The sequence below is a fragment of the Rattus rattus genome, chromosome 15 (genome assembly GCF_011064425.1).
Source record: "Rattus rattus isolate New Zealand chromosome 15, Rrattus_CSIRO_v1, whole genome shotgun sequence".
Taxonomy (NCBI): Eukaryota; Metazoa; Chordata; class Mammalia; order Rodentia; family Muridae; genus Rattus; species Rattus rattus.
Window position 1 is genome coordinate 11,841,423 of NC_046168.1, and position 21,152 is coordinate 11,862,574.

At 52.3% G+C, this 21,152-nt stretch overlaps 1 protein-coding gene across 7 annotated transcripts in view; it reads right to left on the reverse strand.

The window, feature by feature from the left end:
- Positions 1–20,713, reverse strand: part of Bin1 (bridging integrator 1) — a 56,799-nt gene extending 36,086 nt beyond the window's left edge. For 2 of the 7 annotated variants that reach the window (XM_032886229.1, XM_032886227.1), the window contains exon 1: positions 20,438–20,713. In XM_032886229.1, coding sequence (XP_032742120.1) covers positions 20,438–20,521 — 84 coding nt within the window. In that variant the 5' untranslated portion in view covers positions 20,522–20,713. The remainder of the gene's footprint in view (positions 1–20,437) is intronic. The other 5 variants (XM_032886231.1, XM_032886230.1, XM_032886233.1 and 2 more) reach the window with 3 other exon arrangements.
- Positions 20,714–21,152: the final 439 nt, after the last annotated feature.

Genomic DNA, 21,152 nt, shown 5'->3' on the forward strand with positions numbered 1-21,152 from the left:
AATAAAGGGAAGCCCCAGACCTTCAGTCACTTACAGATCCACACACTTACCCTGCATGTCGCACTTAGCAAGGAACAAAGAGGAGCTCTCATGTGGGACAAACGATAAGACTCAGACTGGCCACACCTCCACATGTATGTGCTTGTCAGCACAGGAGGGCACTAACAGGCTCAGAGCCATCAGTCCAGGAAGGCTTATCAGTGCCACTCAATGAATGTCACCTCCTATCAGGGTTTCCTCTCCTCACATCCTCAGCCCTTGGTCAGCTGGGAGTGGAGCTGAAGTGTCTGTCAACAGCTGCCCGAACACCTCAGCAAGGGCTCCAGGCCTCCCTCCGCAAACGTCAGCTGAAAGCCCCCTGCAGCCGCAAAAGGAGACTTTTGCCCACTTTCCCTGGGAGGGCTTGGATGAGCGGCTGGGTGTCGGCCAGTGCCTACTGGAGCCACCTGTGCTTCTGAGAAGGGGGGAAGTCCTCCCTAAGCCCTTCAGTGCCCTTACTCTTGGCCTAGAGTAAGAAGAGAGGCCCTGGGCTCAGCATTCTCCTTGTGTATGTAAGCCACCCTGCCAAAGCCTGGAGCAACCCTGCAACAGCCCGTCTTTCTTCCTCTTTCTCTTCCTCTTTCTCTCCCTCTCTCCCTCCGTGTGCTGTGGGTGGTGTGTGTGTGTGTGAGAGTGTGTGTGTGTGTGTGTGTGTGCGCACGCGTTCTGTCCCAGTTCTGTACTAAGAGGCAGTAGGATCACGAGTTCAAAATCATCCTATGTTATATAGGAAGACCCTGTGTATAAATAAATATAAGAATTGAAAGGAAGATGATAGATAGATGATAAATGATAGATAGAGAGATGAGAGATAGATAAATAGATAGATGATAGATGTTATGTTGACTGACAGTTTATAAACTAGAAACATGTAGAAAACAGTAGTACATTACATCATGAGATGACCTTAGAATATTGCATTAAAAACAAACATTCATTCACCCAGTACTTGCTGTACTGGGTGTCTCTGGGTCTGTCTGTCTGTCTCTGTTTTTCTCTTTTCCCTCACTCCTCCTCTCTCTCCCTCTGTGGTGTCTGTCTGTCTGTTTGTCTGTCTATCTCCATTTCTCTCTCTCTCTCTCTCCCTTCCTCCTTCTCTCCCTCCCCCCTCTCTCTCTATGCTTGTGTCTGTCTGTCTGTCTCTCTCTCTCCTCTCTCTCTCTCTCTCTCTCTCTCTCTCTCTCTCTCTCTCTCTCTCTCTCTCTCACACACACACACACACACACGGTCTAATGGTAGAGGTTAGGCAGGAATAAGCACTTTTCCAGAACCCAGGGTCAAATCCAGGAGCCATTTCCAGGAGGAAAGATAACGGAACGGGAAAGCTGGAGGTCTCTGCCGTCCCACCTGCTGTAGGAAGCAGAGAAGGAACTCCACCCACCACTCACTCCATCTTGCCAACACTGGAGTGCCTACACAGACATGAGCACATGCACTCACCAGCCTTCCTCCCAGGACCCACCACTCCTTTGCTGAGACCCTCAAAAAGTCCTCAGGCCTTCACCTTTCTCATCATCTCCTCCCCAGCGGGCAGCAAGTCTGAGCTGTGGCCTCAGCAAGAAACTGTCTCCAAGTGAGCTTCATCCAGTCAGTAGGGTGCCTCCTCCACCCTCCCCGCCGAACTTCTTCACACGGCAGAGGCTGTGGTTGGGGACCACAGAAACAGGATGCACACTCTAACGCCCTCACAATCTCAAACTGGGGCGGACAGGAAGGCAAGCAGAAGGCCCTGTGAGAAATCAGACAGGTTTCCCCTGTGCGAAGCGAAAATGAGGAAGGGACCCCAGAATCAGGCCAAAGGTTTATCCATCTGTCCAGGTACCCCTGAGTTTTACTCTGATTCCCTGATACTCTAGGACACTCCTCTATGGGTCCCTCCTCACCCCTACACTCCTCTACCACACAGGGCTAGGATCAGCCAAGCTAGGTGCTCTGGTTCAGAGCATAGTGGGGGCCTCCCCCTACCCCAAACTTAAAGGATCTCCCAGGTTGGCAGAGGCAGAATGACAGCTGCACGCCTTACAGGGAAATACAGAGCTATGAAAAGATAGACCAAGGATGTGGGAGTGGCCAGAGGTGGGTACAGGAGGAGAAGGGGTGCAGGGTCCTCCCCCTTCCCTCCTTCTGTCCCAGAGGGCTCTCTGGTGGGGTGGCAATGGCGGATGAGCAGCGACAGTTTCCGCAGGGCCCATTCTCTATTACTAGGACCCTTAGCGTCAAAGATCCTTCCCAGCCCATCTCTTACACCCATGCCCATCTGGCTCTGCCCTAAAGATGAGGGGTTCTCCTCTCCCTCTCTGCTAGGACACTGGAGTGACCTGAGCTGGCTCTCACAAGGAGCCGGGACGCAGCCACCAAGCATCCAGGCTCCTGACAGTAAGAAGGAGGGAGTTCTGAAGAGAGGATGAAGGCCCATGCGTCACACCAGCCTCCACAGGTCCCCCTCGAACTCTCATTCTGAAAGAACCGACCTTGTCAAAAAATGAACAGCACTTCGCTGTGTGCTCTCCTCCTCCACACCCACCAGGCAACCCTGCCATCTGCCACATTTGACCTTTTTCTTGTTTGTTTGTTTGTTTGTTTGTAGACAGTGTCTCATGTAGCTCAGGCTGGCCTCAAGCTCCCTATGTAACCAAGAGTAACTTTGAACTTCTGATCCTCCTACCTCTACCTCCCAAGTGCTAAGATTACTTCTGTGGCCGACACACCATTATGGAATCAAAGACGAGTTCAGATCCACTGCAACCACATAGAAAAGAAGGGCGTCAAAGAGCATGTCTGATTCCAGCACTGGGGAGGCAGGGACACAGATGGATTCCTGGGGCTTGCTGGCCAGCTGGAGAGCTAGAGAAGCAGAATCCGCGAGCCCCAGGTTCAGTGAGTAACTGACTCACCAAACAGGGGGGAAAGCAACTGAGAAAAGATTAGTGTTGGCCTACACACACACATGCACATACACCCAAGCACATACACAAACATACATGTGGGTACACATACACCCAAACACATACACAAACATACATGTAGGTGCACGGACACAGGTTTGCTAATCAGAGGGAGGCATCTCAGAGTTTTTTAATGCTGTGATACAATACCATAACCAAAACCAACTTAGGGTGGGAAGGATTTGTTTCATTTATAGTTCCAGCGCAGTCCATCACTGAGGAAAGCCTGGGCAAGAACTCGAGGCAGGAGCTAAAGCAGAGGCCACGGAGAGGGTGCTGCTTGTTGGCTTGCTCCTCGTGGCTTGCTCAGCCTGCTTGTTTATAGCATCCGGGACTGCTTGCTCAGGGGTAATACCACTCACAGGGAGCTGGGACCTCCCACAATAATTATCAATCCGAAAATCCTACACGGTTGCCAGCAGGCCAGTCTGGTGGGAGCACTTTCTCATTTGAGGTCCTTCTTCCCAAATGACCCTATCTTGAGTCAAGTTGACATAAAACTAGTCAGTGCAAGAAGTCTACGGATCAGCTGCATAACTGTTAACCAAAAGCCTGGTGAAGAAAAGCAACTCCAGGCTCCATCCTATCCTGCTGAATTGCTTTAGGTGCCCTTCCATGCAATCCCTCCTCCACCCTGAGTTCTATGTATCAAGCCTGAGAAGCACTTGTAACTGTGGCCCAGCCTCCTCCATGCACCCTGGCCTTCCATGAAGAGCCCTTCCCTGCTTACCTCTCTGCAAGTGGGAAGGCTGGTGTCAGGAACTCATGCTTCCACTCTGCATTCACTGAGGCACAAATCTGTTCCCATCATGATTCTTTTTTCAGGCTCAAATGTTCCAAATGTGACCAGTGGGAGCCTCCTGACACATCCCCATTTATCTTCCTGACCTTCTTTTCTAGCATTGCGAAATGTTCCAGACTCCTCCTATCCTGGCCTGCCTCCGCCCTAGAATCAGTCCTTTCTTCCCATTAGGTATCGCTGAACTGGAAATCCCTGGCATTTAGTCTTCACTTCATGTCTCACGCTCCTGATTAGAGTCCTCTGGGGTGGTTAATATTGTCAATTTGATGGGAGATAGAATAACCTAGGAGAAGAACCTCTGGGTGTGCCTGTGACAGAGTTTCTAGACTGGGTTAACTGAAGCGGGAATACCCACCCTAATCATGGGCGGCACCATCCCCTAGGCTAGGGTGCTGAACTTGGGAGAAAGTGAGCTGAGCACCAGCATTCATCTCTCCTTGCTTCTTGACTTGGAAGCCATGTGACCGGCTGCCTCAGGCTCCTGCTATGACAAACTGTATCTCCTCAAACTACAAGCTGGAATAAACCTCTCCTTCCTTAAGTTCCAGATATTTTATCACAGCAATGAAAGAAGTAACTAAGCCAGAAATAAGAAGAGCAAGACAGGGTAGACCAAAGGGCTTGATGGGAAAGAACCTCTTGCAGCACTGACTTAAGGACTGGGGGTCTGATCCCTAGAAGCCATGGTAGGAGAGAGTGGACATAAACACACACACACACACACACACACACACACACACACACACACACACACACATGAATAATATTTTTTTAAGCAAGAAAAGGGAGCCAAAGCAAAGACACTACTGGGCACATTGCTAAGCAGAACAGAGCCAGGAGTCTGTGGTCTTGAAGCAGACATAAGTCAGTGCAGCTCAGATCTATCAGTGTGGGAAGAGAGACAGACCAGGATCAGCAGTCACCAGGCTGTCACCAGTTGGGGCTAAGACCAAGCAGCAGCTTCTTCAGGCTTCGCTGGCCAATGCTAGTGTGATAGGTTCCAACAGAGGTCATTTTCCTCCAACAGAAGACTGGCCGAGGGATGCTCACAGGCCTGTCCAGACCCTTTTCTTGTTCTAAGCTGCCATCTGAGCCACCTTCAACCATGGCTTCCACTCTTGTTCTTTTCTGGAACAAGCAGGCTTATGGTAGCCATTTTGTGAGAGAGCAGACAGAGTCACACCAAGCAAGGTGACATAGGACATAGCTTCATCACCAGGTGGCCCCTGGAAGTGACTCTTGCCTCATGTGACTTGCACCAGTGACTGCTTGAGGGGTGTCTTCTCATCTCACCAAGCTCTGCCAAGGTCTCCTCAGAGCCTGAGTTCAAACACTGAGGTCTAAGCCTTCTGTGACGTTCATATTGACTGTCAAATTGACAGGATCTAGAATCACCAGCAGCAAGCCTCTGTGTGTCTGTGGAGGACTTTTCTAGACTGGGCTAATTAAGGTAGGACGGTCCACCTTGAATGCAGGGAGCACCATCCCATAAGCTGGGATCTCAGAGAGACAGCACAAGGAGAGCTGAGCACCAGCATTCACTTCTCCGCTTCCTCACCTCAGATGCAACGTGACCAGCTGCTTCCACAACAATGGACCACATAAACCCTTCCTCCCTTCCTTTCTACCTTTCTCCCTCCTTTCTTCTCTCCTTCCCTCCTTCCCTTCCTTCCTTAAGTTGCTTTTGTCCAGTACATAACAAATACAAGTTCTGTCCCTTCAGAGCGACCCCAGCAAAAGCGACTGAGCAGCTCAGGCCTGAGGAGCCATTGCTGTGCCTAACCCCCAACTCCAAGAAGGAAGGGAAAGCAACCAAAGAGAGAAAGGTTTCAACTGGGGTTAGCCTGTGGGAGAGCGCCAGGCTACTGGGCCCAGGGCCTTGCACCTGCCCCAGCTATGGTCTCAGTAGAGAGAATCGAGTTCCCACGCAGGAGCTCAATCTCTGAAAGCAAATCCAGGATGGAGGAGACCCTGGCCAGGAACAACGCTTGATGTTTTCTGCAGTGTAGCACCGGCTGGCCAGCCACCATCTGGCGCTGCCTTCCATCTTCAAAGTTAACACAAGTGTCTGTGATGCCGGTCTTGGGAAGAAGCCAGAGACAGAGTTCCATCCGTAGAAGACTAGAACATTCACCCACCCTCAGACAGCCCCCCACCCCCACCAGAGGGACCCAAAGTAATGGACACCCATAAGGTAGAGCTCATACATTTGTACCTGGGGTAGAAGGGTCTCCCCCATCTACAGGCTCAGGCTACCTAAAGGGATAGACCTGAGTCTTCTCAGTTCAGCTCCTGAATCTCTTTAAGTCACCATCCTTGAGCCTCTTGCCCCCTGTCGTGCTGGGATTACAGGTGTATGCCACCAGTCCTAAGGAGAAAACCCAAGGGCCTTATGCGCAGGCAAAGTAATCTACCAACGGAGCCACATTCCCAGCCCTCCAACATCATTCTCTCTTCTTACCGACTTTCACAAGGGGCAAATAACTGGGGAAGTGACAAGGAGTTTGCTAGCCAAATCCGTGAGCACTGAGTTCTGCAGGAAGGAACTCGAGTCCTCAGGCCTGTATAGTAAACACTGTACCAACTGGGCCATCCTCCCACCCATCAAGCCTGATTTTGATTGACTTCTGTTCTGTCAGGTTTTGCTATGTGGGGATATCCTTCAAAAGAGTAGATAAGTCATGGAATACATCCAGGTGAGATTGCAGTGGCCAGAACATGGACAGGAAACGGAGAGAATAACCAAATATGATATGAAAAATGAGGGCAGGGGATCCAGGTTTGAACAATTAGAGAAAGGACGTCATTTCCCCAGGATGGTGATACATGGGGCAGAGAGGTACCCAGAGATGCCAAGACGTCTAAGGGGCCATAAGGCTCACCTCAGGAGTCACGGCTGGTTCCATACCTGTCATCTCCGCTTCCTGTTAACCTAGGTAACAGGATTGCTTTTCCCCAAGCCATCCCACTCCCCCTAGCCCCCTCCCTACCCAGCTCTCCACATGTGCCCACACACCTCTACGACTCTCTCGAGCTCATGCTTAGCCTTCCTCGGGGATAGACAGCAGCTAAGCCCACAGCTCACAGACCAAGCGCCCTCCAGCAGCAGCCTTCTCAGCTGCAATTCTTAGGGGTCCTTCAAGAACCCCCAGCTTCTTGCCCTTTGCTTCTCGGTTAGAAGGGTGAAGTGATTGGAGATAGAGCTCAGCTAATAAACTGCTTTCCTTGTAAGCATGAAGACCTAAAATCCTAGAACCCACACAAAAAGACAGGCATTGGTGGAACACTGTAATCCTAGCACTGGAAGGTCAGAGTCAGAGGATCCCCAGTCGGCCTAGACTATCAGGTCAGTGAACAGAGATGGGCCAGGGCTTAAAGAGCTAGGTATGAAAGCAAGAGGCCTGGAAATTCGGGGTCCCAGGACCCATGTATCTGTTGGGTGGCACAGCAGCTTTCTGCACCCCCAGCCTTAGAAGGCAGAATTCCCCACAGCAAGGTGGGTAGGAAGATGAGTGAGCCTTGGGTTTGACTGAGACCCTGACTTAGAAGGATAAGGTAGAGGGGCTGGGGATTTAGCTCAGAGGTAGGGCGCTTGCCTGGGAAGCGCAAGGCCCTGGGTTCGGGCCCCCGCCCCGAAAAAAAAAAAAAAAGAACCCAGAAGGATAAGGTAGAAGAGAGGGCAACATCAGCTTTAGGCCTCCATACATATCACACACACACACACACACAAGGATAAGACGGTAGTCCTCAGAGATCATTGAGAGGGAAGCTTGAAGGACTGCCCCCCATAGGGACAGTACTGCAGAACCGGCAGCAGCCACTGTGTGGAGTCCTGCCTGGGCCTCAATAGTCTGGCCCTAGAGCTGGGCCAAAAGGCTGGCAACCAGGCATGGCCAGTGGAATGTGAATGGCATGAGGTGACCCCAGGGCCTGTCATGTTGGGTGGGGCACAGTCCCCACAGGCACATGCCCTACCCCTGGCTGTAGCCCTGTACCCACCTATCCAGATATGTCATTAGAGCCACCGCTCCTTGCCCCAACACGAGGGTGGCGTTATTCTCAGCCCAGGCATGGGGGCGGAACTGCCTCTTAAGCCACCGTCTCCCACCCCCTCAGCACCTGCTGCCTGGGTTGCTGTGGAAGAACACAAATGGGCCCAGCGTGCCAGCTGTCTTAGCAGGCACACAGCCCTGGGTTCCACTCCCAGCACGATAAAACACAAACAGAAGCACTGAAAACTTACGTTAGTCCAAAAAAAAAAAAAAAAAAAAAAAAAAAACTTGCTTTTTTGTTTGTTTTGTTTTTCATTCCTGCCTTCTCAACAAGAGTGAATCGTGGGGGGATGGCTCAGCCAGCAAAGTGCTTCCTTGCAAACATGAAGACCTGGGTTCAATTCCTTCCCCCAAAACTATACGACATGGTAGTACACGCCATAGTTCTAGCATGGGGAGGGGGGCAGAAGAGGGAGACCTGTGGAGCTCACTAACCAGTCAGCCTAGTTGGATCAGAGAGCTCCAGACCAGTGAAAACCTCTGTCTCAAAGACACAGGGTACCTAAGAAATGACTCCTGAGTTGACTTTTGACCAACACATGCATGCACACACATGTGAACACACAAACACACGGGAAAGAAAAGTCACGGGAATTCATATGTTCCTTCCAACTGTCCATAATTTCTTCCTATAAGGCAATAATCAATGGTGTGGGGGCTACATGTCTGTGGTCCCAACACTTGGAAGGCTCAGGCAGGAGGACCATGAGTTCAAGACCAGCCTGGGCTGTATAACCAGACCTCTATTGTTCCTGTCTTGGCAAAGAAAGTGACTTAGAAAGCATGGTAGGCAAGGAGAAAACTAAGGAGAGAGTGTAGAGGCCAGAAAAGCCACCGACCTCCTACCTCCGTACTGTTGAAACTCATCCTTAAGTCTCCTGCCAGCCACTAATGGCTCCTAGAGCTTCTCATCTTTCTTTCATAGGAGATGGTGGGTATTTCTTGACCCAGCTGTTACCCCCACATCAGGGACCGAGCCAGCTTTATTCATATCCAACCCTGAACCTCTGGGGACCCTTATTCATAAGAAAACCCCGGTTTATTCAGCCTGGCACATTTCTGGAGTGGATAGGAGATCCTCATGGAAAAAATCCCTGACACAGTGCAGGGTGCAGTTCACGTTCTCTGGAGCGCTAGCCTCCAAGGTCGCCCACGTCCCAAACACATGCCGGGGCCTCAGAAACAAAGGCAGCCCACACAGGGGTTCCATCTATAAACATAGAAGCTCTGTCATTTGCGTTAGGGTAGACAATTCCCCTCACCCATTCTCTCACCCACTGCATTCAAGAGGATAGCACAAGGTGGGCAGGGTCAGGACTAAGGGGGCAGCTCAGGAGGAACCAGTGTAAGAACCAGAGTTCCAATCCCTAACTCCAGCACTGGGTGGGTGGCTATGGAAGATACGGCAGGAACGCTTGGGCAGGCTGACTGCCAACCCAGCTTTAAGTTCAGAGACCTTGTCTCAAGGGAATAACGCTGAGGATGATATACCAGGACACCCAACGTCCTCCCTCTGACCTCCATGTATGGGCTAGAGAGATGGCTCAGCGGTTAAGAGCACTGACCTCCATGTATGCACTCCTCTTCCTTTCTCTCTCTCTCTCTCTCTCTCTCTCTCTCTCTCTCTCTCTCTCTCTCTCTCTACCTCTATTTCTCTCTCTCTCTACCTCTCTCTCGGAAAAACCAACCTGGTCCCAAAATTAGACTCAGGAAGGAGGAAATCCCAGGGCTTCCCTACACAGAAAAGGGAAGGAGGGAGACCATACTCGGAGCGCCCGTCTGCCTCCTCCACCTGCAGCCCCAGCCTAAGCCACATACAGCACAGAGTTCAATTCCTAGAGACAGCCACAACCACAGAGACAACGCAAGGCTGCAGCGGCAGCTACCTGCAGACCATGGCGGCCTTCCCAGGATCTCTGTCAGGTGGAGCAGATGAATCCTGTCAGGAGAAGGGGGACAGGGTAGGGTGGGGAATAGGTTCTCTCCTTTCCCTTTTTAGAGGCAAAGTGGACTTAGAGAGCGCGCAAATCCGCAGGAGACATTCTCTCCCCTTTCTGAGAGTTAGAGCTTCTCAACTATCTCTCAGTTGTCAGTACATTTCCCTTCTCCCTTTTATCCCATCCCCTGGCCTCCCCACCCATTGTCCCACCTAAATCAGAGCCCCTATCTACCCCCACCACGCATGTCTGACCACTGAGCCAGTCCCGTGGAATAGAATAACTCGTGCACTCTTAGTCCTAAGAAGCAGGGAAAACTGAGCCATCCAGAAGCATGGAAATGGGGTCCTCTGAAGGCCTCTGGGTATCAGGCCAGTGCCCAGGGCTCAGTGGTGAGGCCCATGTTTGCCAGAGCTCAGGCATCTTGGCTGAAGCCCCAGGGAGAGGCTGAACTTAGAAAAAGGTCCAAAGAAAGAAGCTGCAGCTGTTAGAAGGGGGTTGAACTGTTAGGTTGCCCTGGAACCTTATCCCCCTTCCGACCCTGAAGCCCCGGCAAAGCTCCTCTAACCATAGGCGGCCATGGAAATCTCCACCCTGTCACCAGCCAACAACTTTATAGCCCATACACAACAGAATGCATCATCGCTGTCTCCCCCCACCCCCCCGAGACCTGCATCGAGAGCCAGGCATGGTCACAGCTAACGGGACCCAAGAGTGAGAGACAGGCCCAAGCCTTTCTACGTCAATGGCTAAGGAAGGTGAATGGGTCCTGACATTCCTGCTCACCAGAACCACTTGTGCCACCCCCTCGTCATACACCTCCTGCCCCTATACCGTCACACCCCTCCAACAGGCCTTTAAGAAGGCATAAGCAGAACCAAACATAGGAGGCTGTCTACTAGCCTCACCTGACCCAAGCCCTTAGGCTTCTCAGAAATAGCTTCTTTCTGGCCAAAGCTACTCCCCCTGGGAATGAAGAGCCCACTTCCTCTCCCCATATCCTGAGGTCCCTGTGCCTGGAGTCAATGAGGCACCAAAACACTGAATGCTTGGTTGAGCACAAGCTGGGGGGATAAAATGTTTCTGGATACACCTGAGGAAGGGGGCTAAAGGGCTTGACCTGGGAGGCTAGGAGCACAGGTCAACGGGTGAGGTGTTTGCCACAAGAGATAGATAGATAGATAGATAGATAGTAGATAGATAGAGTTATAGATAGATAGATAGATAGATAGATAGATAGATAGATAGACAGACAGACAGACAGACGGATGTAGTAATGTGTATTTGTAATTCCAGCATGCCTACAGTGAGAGGAGAAAAGAACAGAGAAGTGTCTGGAAGGTCATGGGTTGGCTACCTGGAGGACACATAGGAGCAGCAGAAACAAGAGATTCATCTTCAACAAAGTGGAAGGTGAGAACCAACTCCCAAAAGTTATCTCCAAACCTCTACACACCCCTGACACAAACCTTCACTCACACACATACGAGTTCTAGATTAATTCATGAACTTAAAAGTTAATTTTAAAGAAAGGTGAACAGAGTCCTGAAGTTGACCTCTGACCTCCACACATGCGCACGCACATACTAGCACGAGCCAGCCCTAGTCTGAGGCAAAGCCAGTTACCTCCCCAAGCTGGCCTCCGTTTATCTCTTCTCAGCCTTAGGCCTTATCCTCCCCAACTGCATTAACTTCCATCTCAAACAAGCCGTAAGAGGTCTACTTTGACGACTGCCTGGAACCTGGCACCTTGCCCTGGAGCTCAGCTCAGGTCTTCCTCCTCTCCGCAGCCTCAGCAGATCATCCAGACCTGAGGGGACACTGTGAGAGGTGGGCAGCTCCTCACGCTCAGCCTCCTGTCCCATAATGGCCAGACGCTCAGTGAGAGAAACAGCCTCAGACCAAGTGAGCTGCATTGTCCCCAGACTTTAACTGAGGTCAGATGTGATGCATACAAAGTGAAGAGTCCGCAGGGTTTGTCCCGACATGGAGCCAGGGTGGTGGTACAAGGAGCAGGGCCTGTGATAGTATGAAAGGTCTGGGACGTGCAGCAGCTCTGACAGGGGGAACACCTCCCTAACTAGACCGGTAGTAGCTGCTGTCTGTGGCCACCCACTCACTCCCATGATGACCTGGGGCTCAGCATAGTGCAGGGCCCTCACGCTGCAGCGGGAAGATGATGCAGCTGGGCATCCTTCCAAAGGACACTAGGGACACAAATGCCCTTTTCCCAGAAATACTCAGAGACAGTGTGAGGCTCACTTCAAACCCCATGTTGTGACCCCAATCCATCTGCTGTGAAACTTGGGATCTGGGGCAGGGAGTAGGACAAAAGTTCAGGGTCTGGAAGGAAAAAAAGAGCCTAAGAACCACCTCTAAGGATGGAGACAGTAGCTGCGAGGTGAGGTCTCAGGCCTAGCAAACCACACTGCCCCAGCCCTTGGTCCATACAGCCCAGTACGTCTGTCTCTTGTAAGTTTGCTCATATAGGGCATTTCTCTGCTGAGGACCAAGGTCCTGCTTGTTATCTGACCTAAAAGCAAGCAATGGCCCCCCAACACACAGACACACAAACACACACACACACACACACACACACAGATACACACAGACACATACACAGAGAGAGAGAGACAGACAGACAGACAGGCAGGCAGGCAGGCACACATGCACGCACACACAGAGACAGACAGATACACACAGACACACAGACAGACAGACACACAGGCATGCATGCACACACGCACACACGCACACATGCACACACACATGTGTACACACACACACATACACAGAGAGAGAGAGAGACAGACAGACAGACAGCAGGCAGGCAGGCACACATGCATGCACACACACAGACGGACAGATACACACAGACACACACACCACACACACAGAGAGACAGACAGACAGGCACACATGCACACACGCATATGTACACACACACACATAGACACAGACACACAAACACACACACAGGCATGCATGCACACATGCACACGCACATGCGTACACTCACACACACACCGCCCTGACCAGCCACGAGAACCATCTGACCAGGCAGCAGATCTGCGCCACTTGCCGAGATTTGACTCCACCACATGCCTAAGCTATTTACTCATCCATCTGACCACGGACGAAGGGAGGCCTAGATTAGCCTACTGTGGCAGAGTAGGGTGGGATAACCCCAGTCCTGCAGCGAGATTCTCCACCACGAAACACGGCCTCCAGGCCTGTCAGGCATCAGCACTGTCCCCTGATGTCAGAAGCCATACATCCTTTATCAATAGGCAAACTGGTCCTCCGATTCCACAGCCCCAGATTCAACAAACTGAATACCAAAAACATTTCAAAAGGCAAAATGGTGTCTGAACGCACACAGATGGTTTTGCTTGCTGTTGTATCCCAAATGGTAAACGGAGTAGCATGTGTTCACACCAAATTGACCACCTTAAACCATTTAGAGAGAGCTGGCACATATAGGAAGATGTGCGTAGTTAGTTCCGATGCAACTATTACATTTATTTATGTAACACACTTGACCGCTGGAAGACTTGGACATTGGCACCCTGGGTATCCTCAAATCCATTTTCTAAGGACCTTGAGGGATGATTTCATGCTTAGAATACCTGCTGTGTGCTGGGCTGGAGGTCTAGACATCAAGGCCACATGGGTTGCAGTGCCAGGTCCAGGCCACAGGGGGCGCAGTGCCAGGCGCGGAGAAATAACTTCCTAGCTTCTATAGGGTCAACAGAATAGCTGTTTCCTCCCTAGAACAGTTTTTAAAACCTAGTATCTCAGTGATTTTAAGAGGAATTTTGTAGCAATGATGGAAAGTAAAATACACCATATATAATTTAGAGTAAAAAGTGTTTCAGAGCCGGGAAATGACTCAATCAAGCGAATGCAAGCGTAAGGGCCAGAGTTCAAGTCCCGAGCTTCCTCGTAAATCCCGGGGCACAGCGCTGCGCACCAGTAACTCGGACACTGGAGGAGGCAGACGCAGGGGTCTCATGCACAGCAAGCTCCGGGTTCCAGGAGACACCTCGTTCCCAAGACTAAGGTTCTCTGGCCTCCAGCACCAATTGTGAGGCTGAGTTGTCACCTTCAGTCTTGCTCTTGAAACGCAGGCCTCCACCACCTACCAAACAGTACAAACTTCCACTCCAGGTGGGATTAGGGCTACATCTTAATTAAGGGTCAAGTGCTTCAGGGGCTAAAGTCCACCTCACCTATATATGTCTTCCCTCCTTCCTACTTCAGGAGAGGTAGGTGGTCACCCGCAAGTCTGGTTGGGCCAGAGACAGAGTCTGAAATGTCAACCACAGGACCAAGCATCTTTTTCTTTCTTTTCAAAATACATTTTATTACATCTGTGTATTTGTTCGTTCATTCATTCATTCACTCATTCATTCATTCATGTGTACCTACACGTGCATGTGTGCATATGTACCATGGCACGTATGCAGAAGTCGGCCCTCTTCTTCCAACCTATGGAATCCCCAGGGATCTGGGATAGAACGCTGGTGGTCAGGCTTGATGACAAGTGCCTTTTTATTTCCCCAGCCACCTTGCCGGCCCCTTAGTTTCTTCACTGGGACTCACAACACTGCAACAATGATGGCAGGACGTAGGTAGTTATGATTCGTGGCTATTATTATTAACGATGTTAGATCAAGCTTCCCTTGGGCAGGAAAAGCAGCCTTTCTCTTCTCCATTAATCAGCCCCGCCCCTTAATGGCTAAATGGCATATGAAATTAGGAGGTGGCAACCTCTTGTAGGGGGCTTTAGAGGCCTGGCTTTCTGAGGAAGCAGGTTTCATTAACCCGGTTTCAGAAGGGGAGCCTGAGGTTACAGAGATTGCCGTGATTTGCCCAAGGACAGGAGCGCGGTGTTGCTATGGGGCGATGACTCAGCCTGTGATCATCCACTGCAACATTGCCTGTGTGGGACCCCTGCAGTCCAGGCCATCTCTGACACCTTTGGTAGCATTTGTGAGGTGCCTCTCCCATGCTTCCCAAAGTCTGCTCTGAACGGGCACCCCAGCCCACCTGGCCCTGCACAAACACCCAAGCCAAGACACACATCTGTCCTAGCTTGTCCCTCTGTGGTATGACATTTTAGGATTAGTATCCTTTTCTTTGCATTCTTAAGACTTGGTGGAAGCTTGCCAAAGAGGCAGCTTTTAGGAAAACACAACACACCAGACATCCACCAGGAAGTCCCCACTACCAGAGGTGGCTTCTCACCTGGACACCAGAATTTCTCCCTAGCCTTTCCAATCTAGCCAGCCACCCGCATCTGTAGTCACACCTAAAGACCCAAGCTCAGGCATAGGTCTCCATAAATGGAACACACTCCTGCTGTGGCCACTTGTGTGACAGCCAGGTATGTCTCCAGCTAGGGTGCTTAGCGCACAGTGGGCGCTACGTGTCCCATCCTGTGCAAGTTCATCACCAGGCCAACAGTGTCAAGAGACAGAGAAAGGACTCGGGTTAGTTTATTAGTGGAGCTGAGTTAACTCTAAAATACTCTGATTCAAAGTGCAAGCTTTCTACCTTCAAGACTGCCTCTCTACACAACACTTATTCGTGTGCACGTACACACACACACACACACACACACACACACACACACACACACACAGACTGTTATCCTAAGCCCTAACCGGCTAACAGCTCAGCAGGGATTAGCTGTCTACAGAGGCCTATAATAGACACTCCCAGGGAGCGATCTGAGTAGTGAGCCTTGTAGGGAAAGAGGGTTCCAAGGAGGTTCTGTGGCATCAGTCTACCTCTTAGCTGACATGTAGTGAGCATGTACTATATACCCATGCATCTGTCAAAGGCTTTCTGTTCTTCACAATCAATCATGCCTGTGAAGAGAGCTGTTGTTATCTCCAGTTTATCCATGGTGGGACAGTGGGGAGGTCAGGAAGGACCTGCCACCTGACTAAGGTCCTGCAGCCAGTCAGGGAGACCTAGAGGCCCCATGCTCTCTGCTCCTGCCCAGGGTGATATACAGGATAGAAAATCTACCTCAGGGGACGAGCTATATGAGGCACGTCCCTGACTTTCGGCAACAGAGGACTGAAGCTTTCTCAGTATCGTCCCAGCTTCGCTACTTGGAAAGAATGTGCCCAAGGCCACCAGTGCAGAAGCCAGAGCAGGAGGGTGGTAAGGAAACCTCAGAAGATGAACTGCAAGGCAGTGTGGAAAGTGGTCCGCCTCTGCGACTGGGGGACTCTTGGGGGGGGCAGAGATTCCCACTGCAGCACGCAACGCTTCATTTTTACCCAGCCACACCTTCCCTCTCATGGCACTGAAATTCTCTCCATCCTCTCTAGCCCTTTGTACCTCACCAGGCCTTTGTGTTCTAGGCATCCAGCAGGCTCTCCCTTGTCTACCATCCACCAAGATAATAGCAATTACCTGGCTTCTACCTGACACAGCCAGTAGAGTCCTGAGGCGGCCAGGCCTGGAGGCGGGGCTCAGGAAGACCCCATGGACACACTCACAGCTCTTCAACACCTTCCTGAGCCCAGTGTCTCCAGAGCATCTCTCCTGACCCCACTCCCAAGTACCCAACACCCCACACAGGATGCAGGACCTTGCAGAGAATAGAAACCATTTGCATAAAGAATTTTCAGGAAATCTGATCTAGGCTGGAAGATTCAGCAGAGCCTGCCCAAGCTCAAGGAGAGAGGCCCGGTGCGGAGAGTTTCAGAAGGAGGAAAAGAGATGGTCCAGCCATCTCCAGGGTAGAGGGAAACACAGAGATAGAAAGGGGATGTTGAAGATGCCTTTCATGAAGCACAGCAGCTTTAGGCTGGGTCCTCAGACTGGAGAGATGTCTGTGTAAGTAAAACCAGTGACCCAGATGACCTCAGTTGCAAGGGCTACGTGATTCGAGCAGGCACTCAGGATTATGCCGCAAAAGCCCATTCTGTTAAAGGGGACAAACATACGCTTCTCCAGGGAGCCAAGCTACTCTTTGGGTCACTACCAAACCCAGCTCATACTAAGAAGTCTGATGTGCCTTCCACGTGGGAAGAGCTTGACCACGCAGAGGAACACAGTGCAATGGCCCACCATGTGTCAGGGCGGCATGACAGCGACCGACGTGATGCTGCAGTTCACCGCCATAGGTCAAGGTCTTATGGATGACAGAGGCTGCCCCTTTCTTTGCTAAGCATCTGCTCCATAGGCCAGAGATGTGCTGTGCACTGACAGGCCCGGACTTCCCACTCCCACTGGGGTTCCAAACGCTCTTGTTCGCACCCCTCCAAGCATGCCCAAGGACAGCCACAGTCAAGGGAAGATTACCTAGTTGTGCGTTCCCACCATAACCCAAGACCTTCTACCTGTGCTCAACCACTGGCCCAATACTGTGAGAGCGAAGCCCAGCCTCCCTCGTGCACTCTCCCCTGAGGACTCCTAGGCCTTGGACTAGGGCAGGCAAAGATTCCACACCCCCACCCCAGCTGTCCTTTTCCCCAACCACCCCATCCCCCATGGCCGCTGCTGGCCAACCTCTAATCCTCCTGTCATCTGACCCAGCCTCCACCCTAAACTGGCTTTGCCGAGCCACCCTTCTGAGGCCCAAAAATGGACACAGTCATTTATAGAGGGTCAGCTAAGCCAAATGCAATGGGAAGATGACCTCACGAAGTCCATGGGCCTAGGCACACTTGCTCTCTGCGGGCATACAGCAGCCGTACTGACTAAGTACCTTGGAGGCCTGAATGATACGCTTCCTGCCTGAAGCAGCACGCAGGGACTCAACCTAGGACAAGGCAGCTGGCATGGGTGCAACCAGGAAAGTAGAGGAGAGCACAACCAGCTAACTCCCTGGTCTGGGCCAGCCAGGGCTCCCAGATCAAGCACCCAAGTACCCGCATTCATTCATAAACATCCACTAAACACCCAGCAGAGCCAGACACCCCTCTTAGGGGTACAAACAGATAGGCCCAGGACCGTGAAGGAGGCAGATGAGTCAAAGGTACCCAAAACCCATTAGGGAAGAGAGCGGAAAGGTGGCTCTATGACCCACATGGGACCCCATGACACTAGAGGGCACACTGGCCTTTCTTGTCACTGAGTCTCCATGATGTCAAAGCTGAGAAGTTGGGAAGAAGAAAAACAACGGAGGGAATGGGGCCTTCTTCCTATGCAGGTGCACTGAAGGCTTTCTTCTAATTGTCTCTGAGCGTGCACATGCGTGCAAAGGCCAGAGTCTCTCGGGGTCTCTCGCTGAACCTGGAGCTCACTCCTATCACTAGGGTGTGATCCCAGAGCTGGAATCACACAGCTCACAGCACTTCACAGGCGAGTTCCGGGGGAATGGAACTCAGACCTTCATATTTGTGTGGAAAACACTTTTCCAACTGAGCCATCTCCCCAACTGTCTCTGTGCTCTCCACCACAGCAGATGCTAGCTACCCTTGCTCAGAAAACACCCTTCGGTGACGATATAAATAAAAAGATTAAAATTGCCCTGTGGCTAGTTTGACCAAGGAAGTAGATCCAGGGTCAGGACTGCTTGTAAGACAAGGGACCTGAGGTCCCATTAGCAGTGGCCATTGAATAGGATTTGCACCACCACCAGAAGATGCTGGAGAGTCAGCCCAATCGGTGACCCAAGCTGTGACCAATGTAGATTCCAAGTGGCAGAAAGACAAACGGAAGAGGACAGCATCTAGGTAAGGCACAGAGCTTCCTGAAGCAGGCCCTGAAGCAGGCCAAGGAGGGAGACGATGGGAAACAGGCCGGTGTCTCAGGATGTCTGTCAGTCTGTCTTGGCTTCCCCTGGGCAAAGGGTCCCTAATCAATGCCTATGGGACAGAGAGCAAACGTGGCAAAAGACAAGTGTAGGTCCCTGAAGTCCAGGCTCAGCCAAGGCCAGCTGTTGGCCACAGCCGTGGTCCCTAGCCAACCAGCTGTCAGCCAACTGTCCAAAGCCTCTGAGCGGGCCCTGAAAAGAGAGATGGCAGCTCAGTGGCTCGGTGACACAGGGCCATCTACAAGAAAGGAACATAGCCTATGCTCGTGGCTCCCAGAGTTGCATCAAGGAGGCTACTGCCAAAAACAGATGGACAAACAAATGCATCTGGAAAGAGGTGCGCACTGGCTATAGTGAGCAGCCATAATGAAGTGGTTCTTCCTGTGGTGGGGGTAGGGAGCTTGTCTCAGCTTACTCCCAATATTTCCATTCAATTAATTCCTTTAGGAGTGGGAAACAGGCTCTAGGCACCTTAGATAAATTACTAGGTCACTGGGAGCCAGGGTGGTTATATCTGCCTACTGTTCCAGTTGGGTCACTCAGGTCTCCTCAAGCCACCTGCAGACTAAAGGTGTCTCTCTCTCTCTCTCTCTCTCTCTCTCTCTCTCTCTCTCTCTCTCTCTCTCTCTCTCTCTCTCGTTCTTGCGCTCTCTCTCTCTCTCTCTTCTTTCCTCCTGGATGCGCTGGATGAGGAAAGGAGCGCTGGCCAGATCAGGGGATTAACAAGAGCCTCCCCAGACACAGTAACCCTCTTCTTAGCTAGTAACCACAAGGATGAGGAGTAGGGCTCTAAGGAAGATCTACCCGCCCCCCATCACGTGGCTGCACCCTTGGGGAGCTCGCTCAGCTGCAAAAGTCATTGTTTATAAACAGCTCAAGACGGGCAGAAAAAAGACAAGCCTGTCCCTGTCCCCACCAGGCCCCGGCCCAGATAAGAGCCGTGAGGGGCTATCCCTGGCAGAAGCACAGATTGTACAATCTCAGATTTCATAGTCGGAATTGGCAGGGGAAGTGGCGTCAGCAGCTGGCGTGATCCAATTCAATAAGCCAGGGACGGCGTGGGGTAAAAGGCAGGCCAGCGAAGGACCCCCACCCCCAATCCCTGCATTTCCTGCACAGTCAGGGTATCCCAGGAAGCTCTGATCCCTTCCCCTGCATAAACCCCAGAATACTCTCAAACCACGGGGATAGGGTTTCCCGCGGCGCCCTCCACACCCCTCTCTGGGCCACCGGATAGCATTGAGCTCCCACCACCACTCTCTCCAGCGGCAGGAACCGCCAAAGCCCTGTTGGGGAGAGGGGTGCAGAATCTGCTACCCGGCGGGTCTGGGCGGGACCTTCTAGGCCTCAGGCACCTCTTGGGAAAAAGGAAAGCGATCCCTCCTTCTGGGACTAAGGTAGAAAGGCGGTAGGAAAAAGAGGGCAGTGGGCGTACTACGCACTAGCCAGCTGGGAAAGAAAGTATAGCCTTAGAAGTCTGGGACGCAAACGGCCCCAGGGGCGAGGAGACAGGCTCTCCCCACCCCCATACAAGCCCCGCCTGGATTGCCCGCCTGGGTCTGGAAGGCTGGGGGTCACCTCCCGGCCTCCTGACCCTTGGACCCCACGGTAGGGTAAGAATGGACCCCGCGTCCGAGGATCAAACCGGAGCGTGGGCCTCCACTTCTGCAGAGGAGCCCGAAGGTGCAAAACGATGGGGGAAGGGGGACACAAGGTGGACAGCTGCGCTCTCCCCTGCTGGCGCCCAGGTAGGGAGAAGGGGGGCACCTTAACTGCAAGGAGACCAAACCCGGGGACTCCTTGGCGGTGATCATCCGGAAGTAACCAGCTAGGTCCCAGGGGTAGGGGTGAGAGGTGTGGCAGGTTTACGGTTCACTCACCTTCTCCTGAGCTCGAGTCAGCTTCTTCTGAACATTGCTTGCGATCTTCCCCGCCGTCACCCCCTTGCTCCCCATCTCTGCCATCCTGGCGCCGGCCTCGCCCGTAGCGAGCGCGGATAATGGCGCGGGGAGGCCGTGAGCGCCGCACTCCCAGCCTCCAGCCCCGGTCGCTCCACCAGCCTGAGCCCTGCCTGGCTCCACGCCGCGCACTAGAACAGCTCAGGGGACTGACGGAGACGGAGCGTGCGCGGGGAGAGCGAGTGAGCAACGCGGGGATCCAGGGAGGGAGGGAGCCAAAGGAGGAGGGAGGGGGCGGGGAGAAGGGACCAGCCGCGGGCGGGTCAGCGCCCCCAGCCCGCCCCCTCCGGACACGACACTGCCTTTTAAAGGGCCATTCTGGGATCTGGATCTCGCCGCCCTGGAGGAGGGATCCTGGAGGGCGGGCACTGGGGGCTGCGGGTCAGGGACTCCCCAGACGAGCTTGCGACTTCGCCTGGGGTTGGGAACTACCTAAGGTGTCCTCAATTCAGCGCCACCGCGACCCTGAGGCGTACGCCCTCCTCCCAAGCAGATACCTCCTGCAACTCTAGAAAGGCAACCAGGTGACGGAGTTTGGGTGCTTTCTGTGCGGGAATAGATGCGTGCGTGGCCTTGAAATCCCAGAGTCCCCGCGGGCTGGGAAAATGCCCTTCCAGGGATTCCCCTCCGGCTGGCA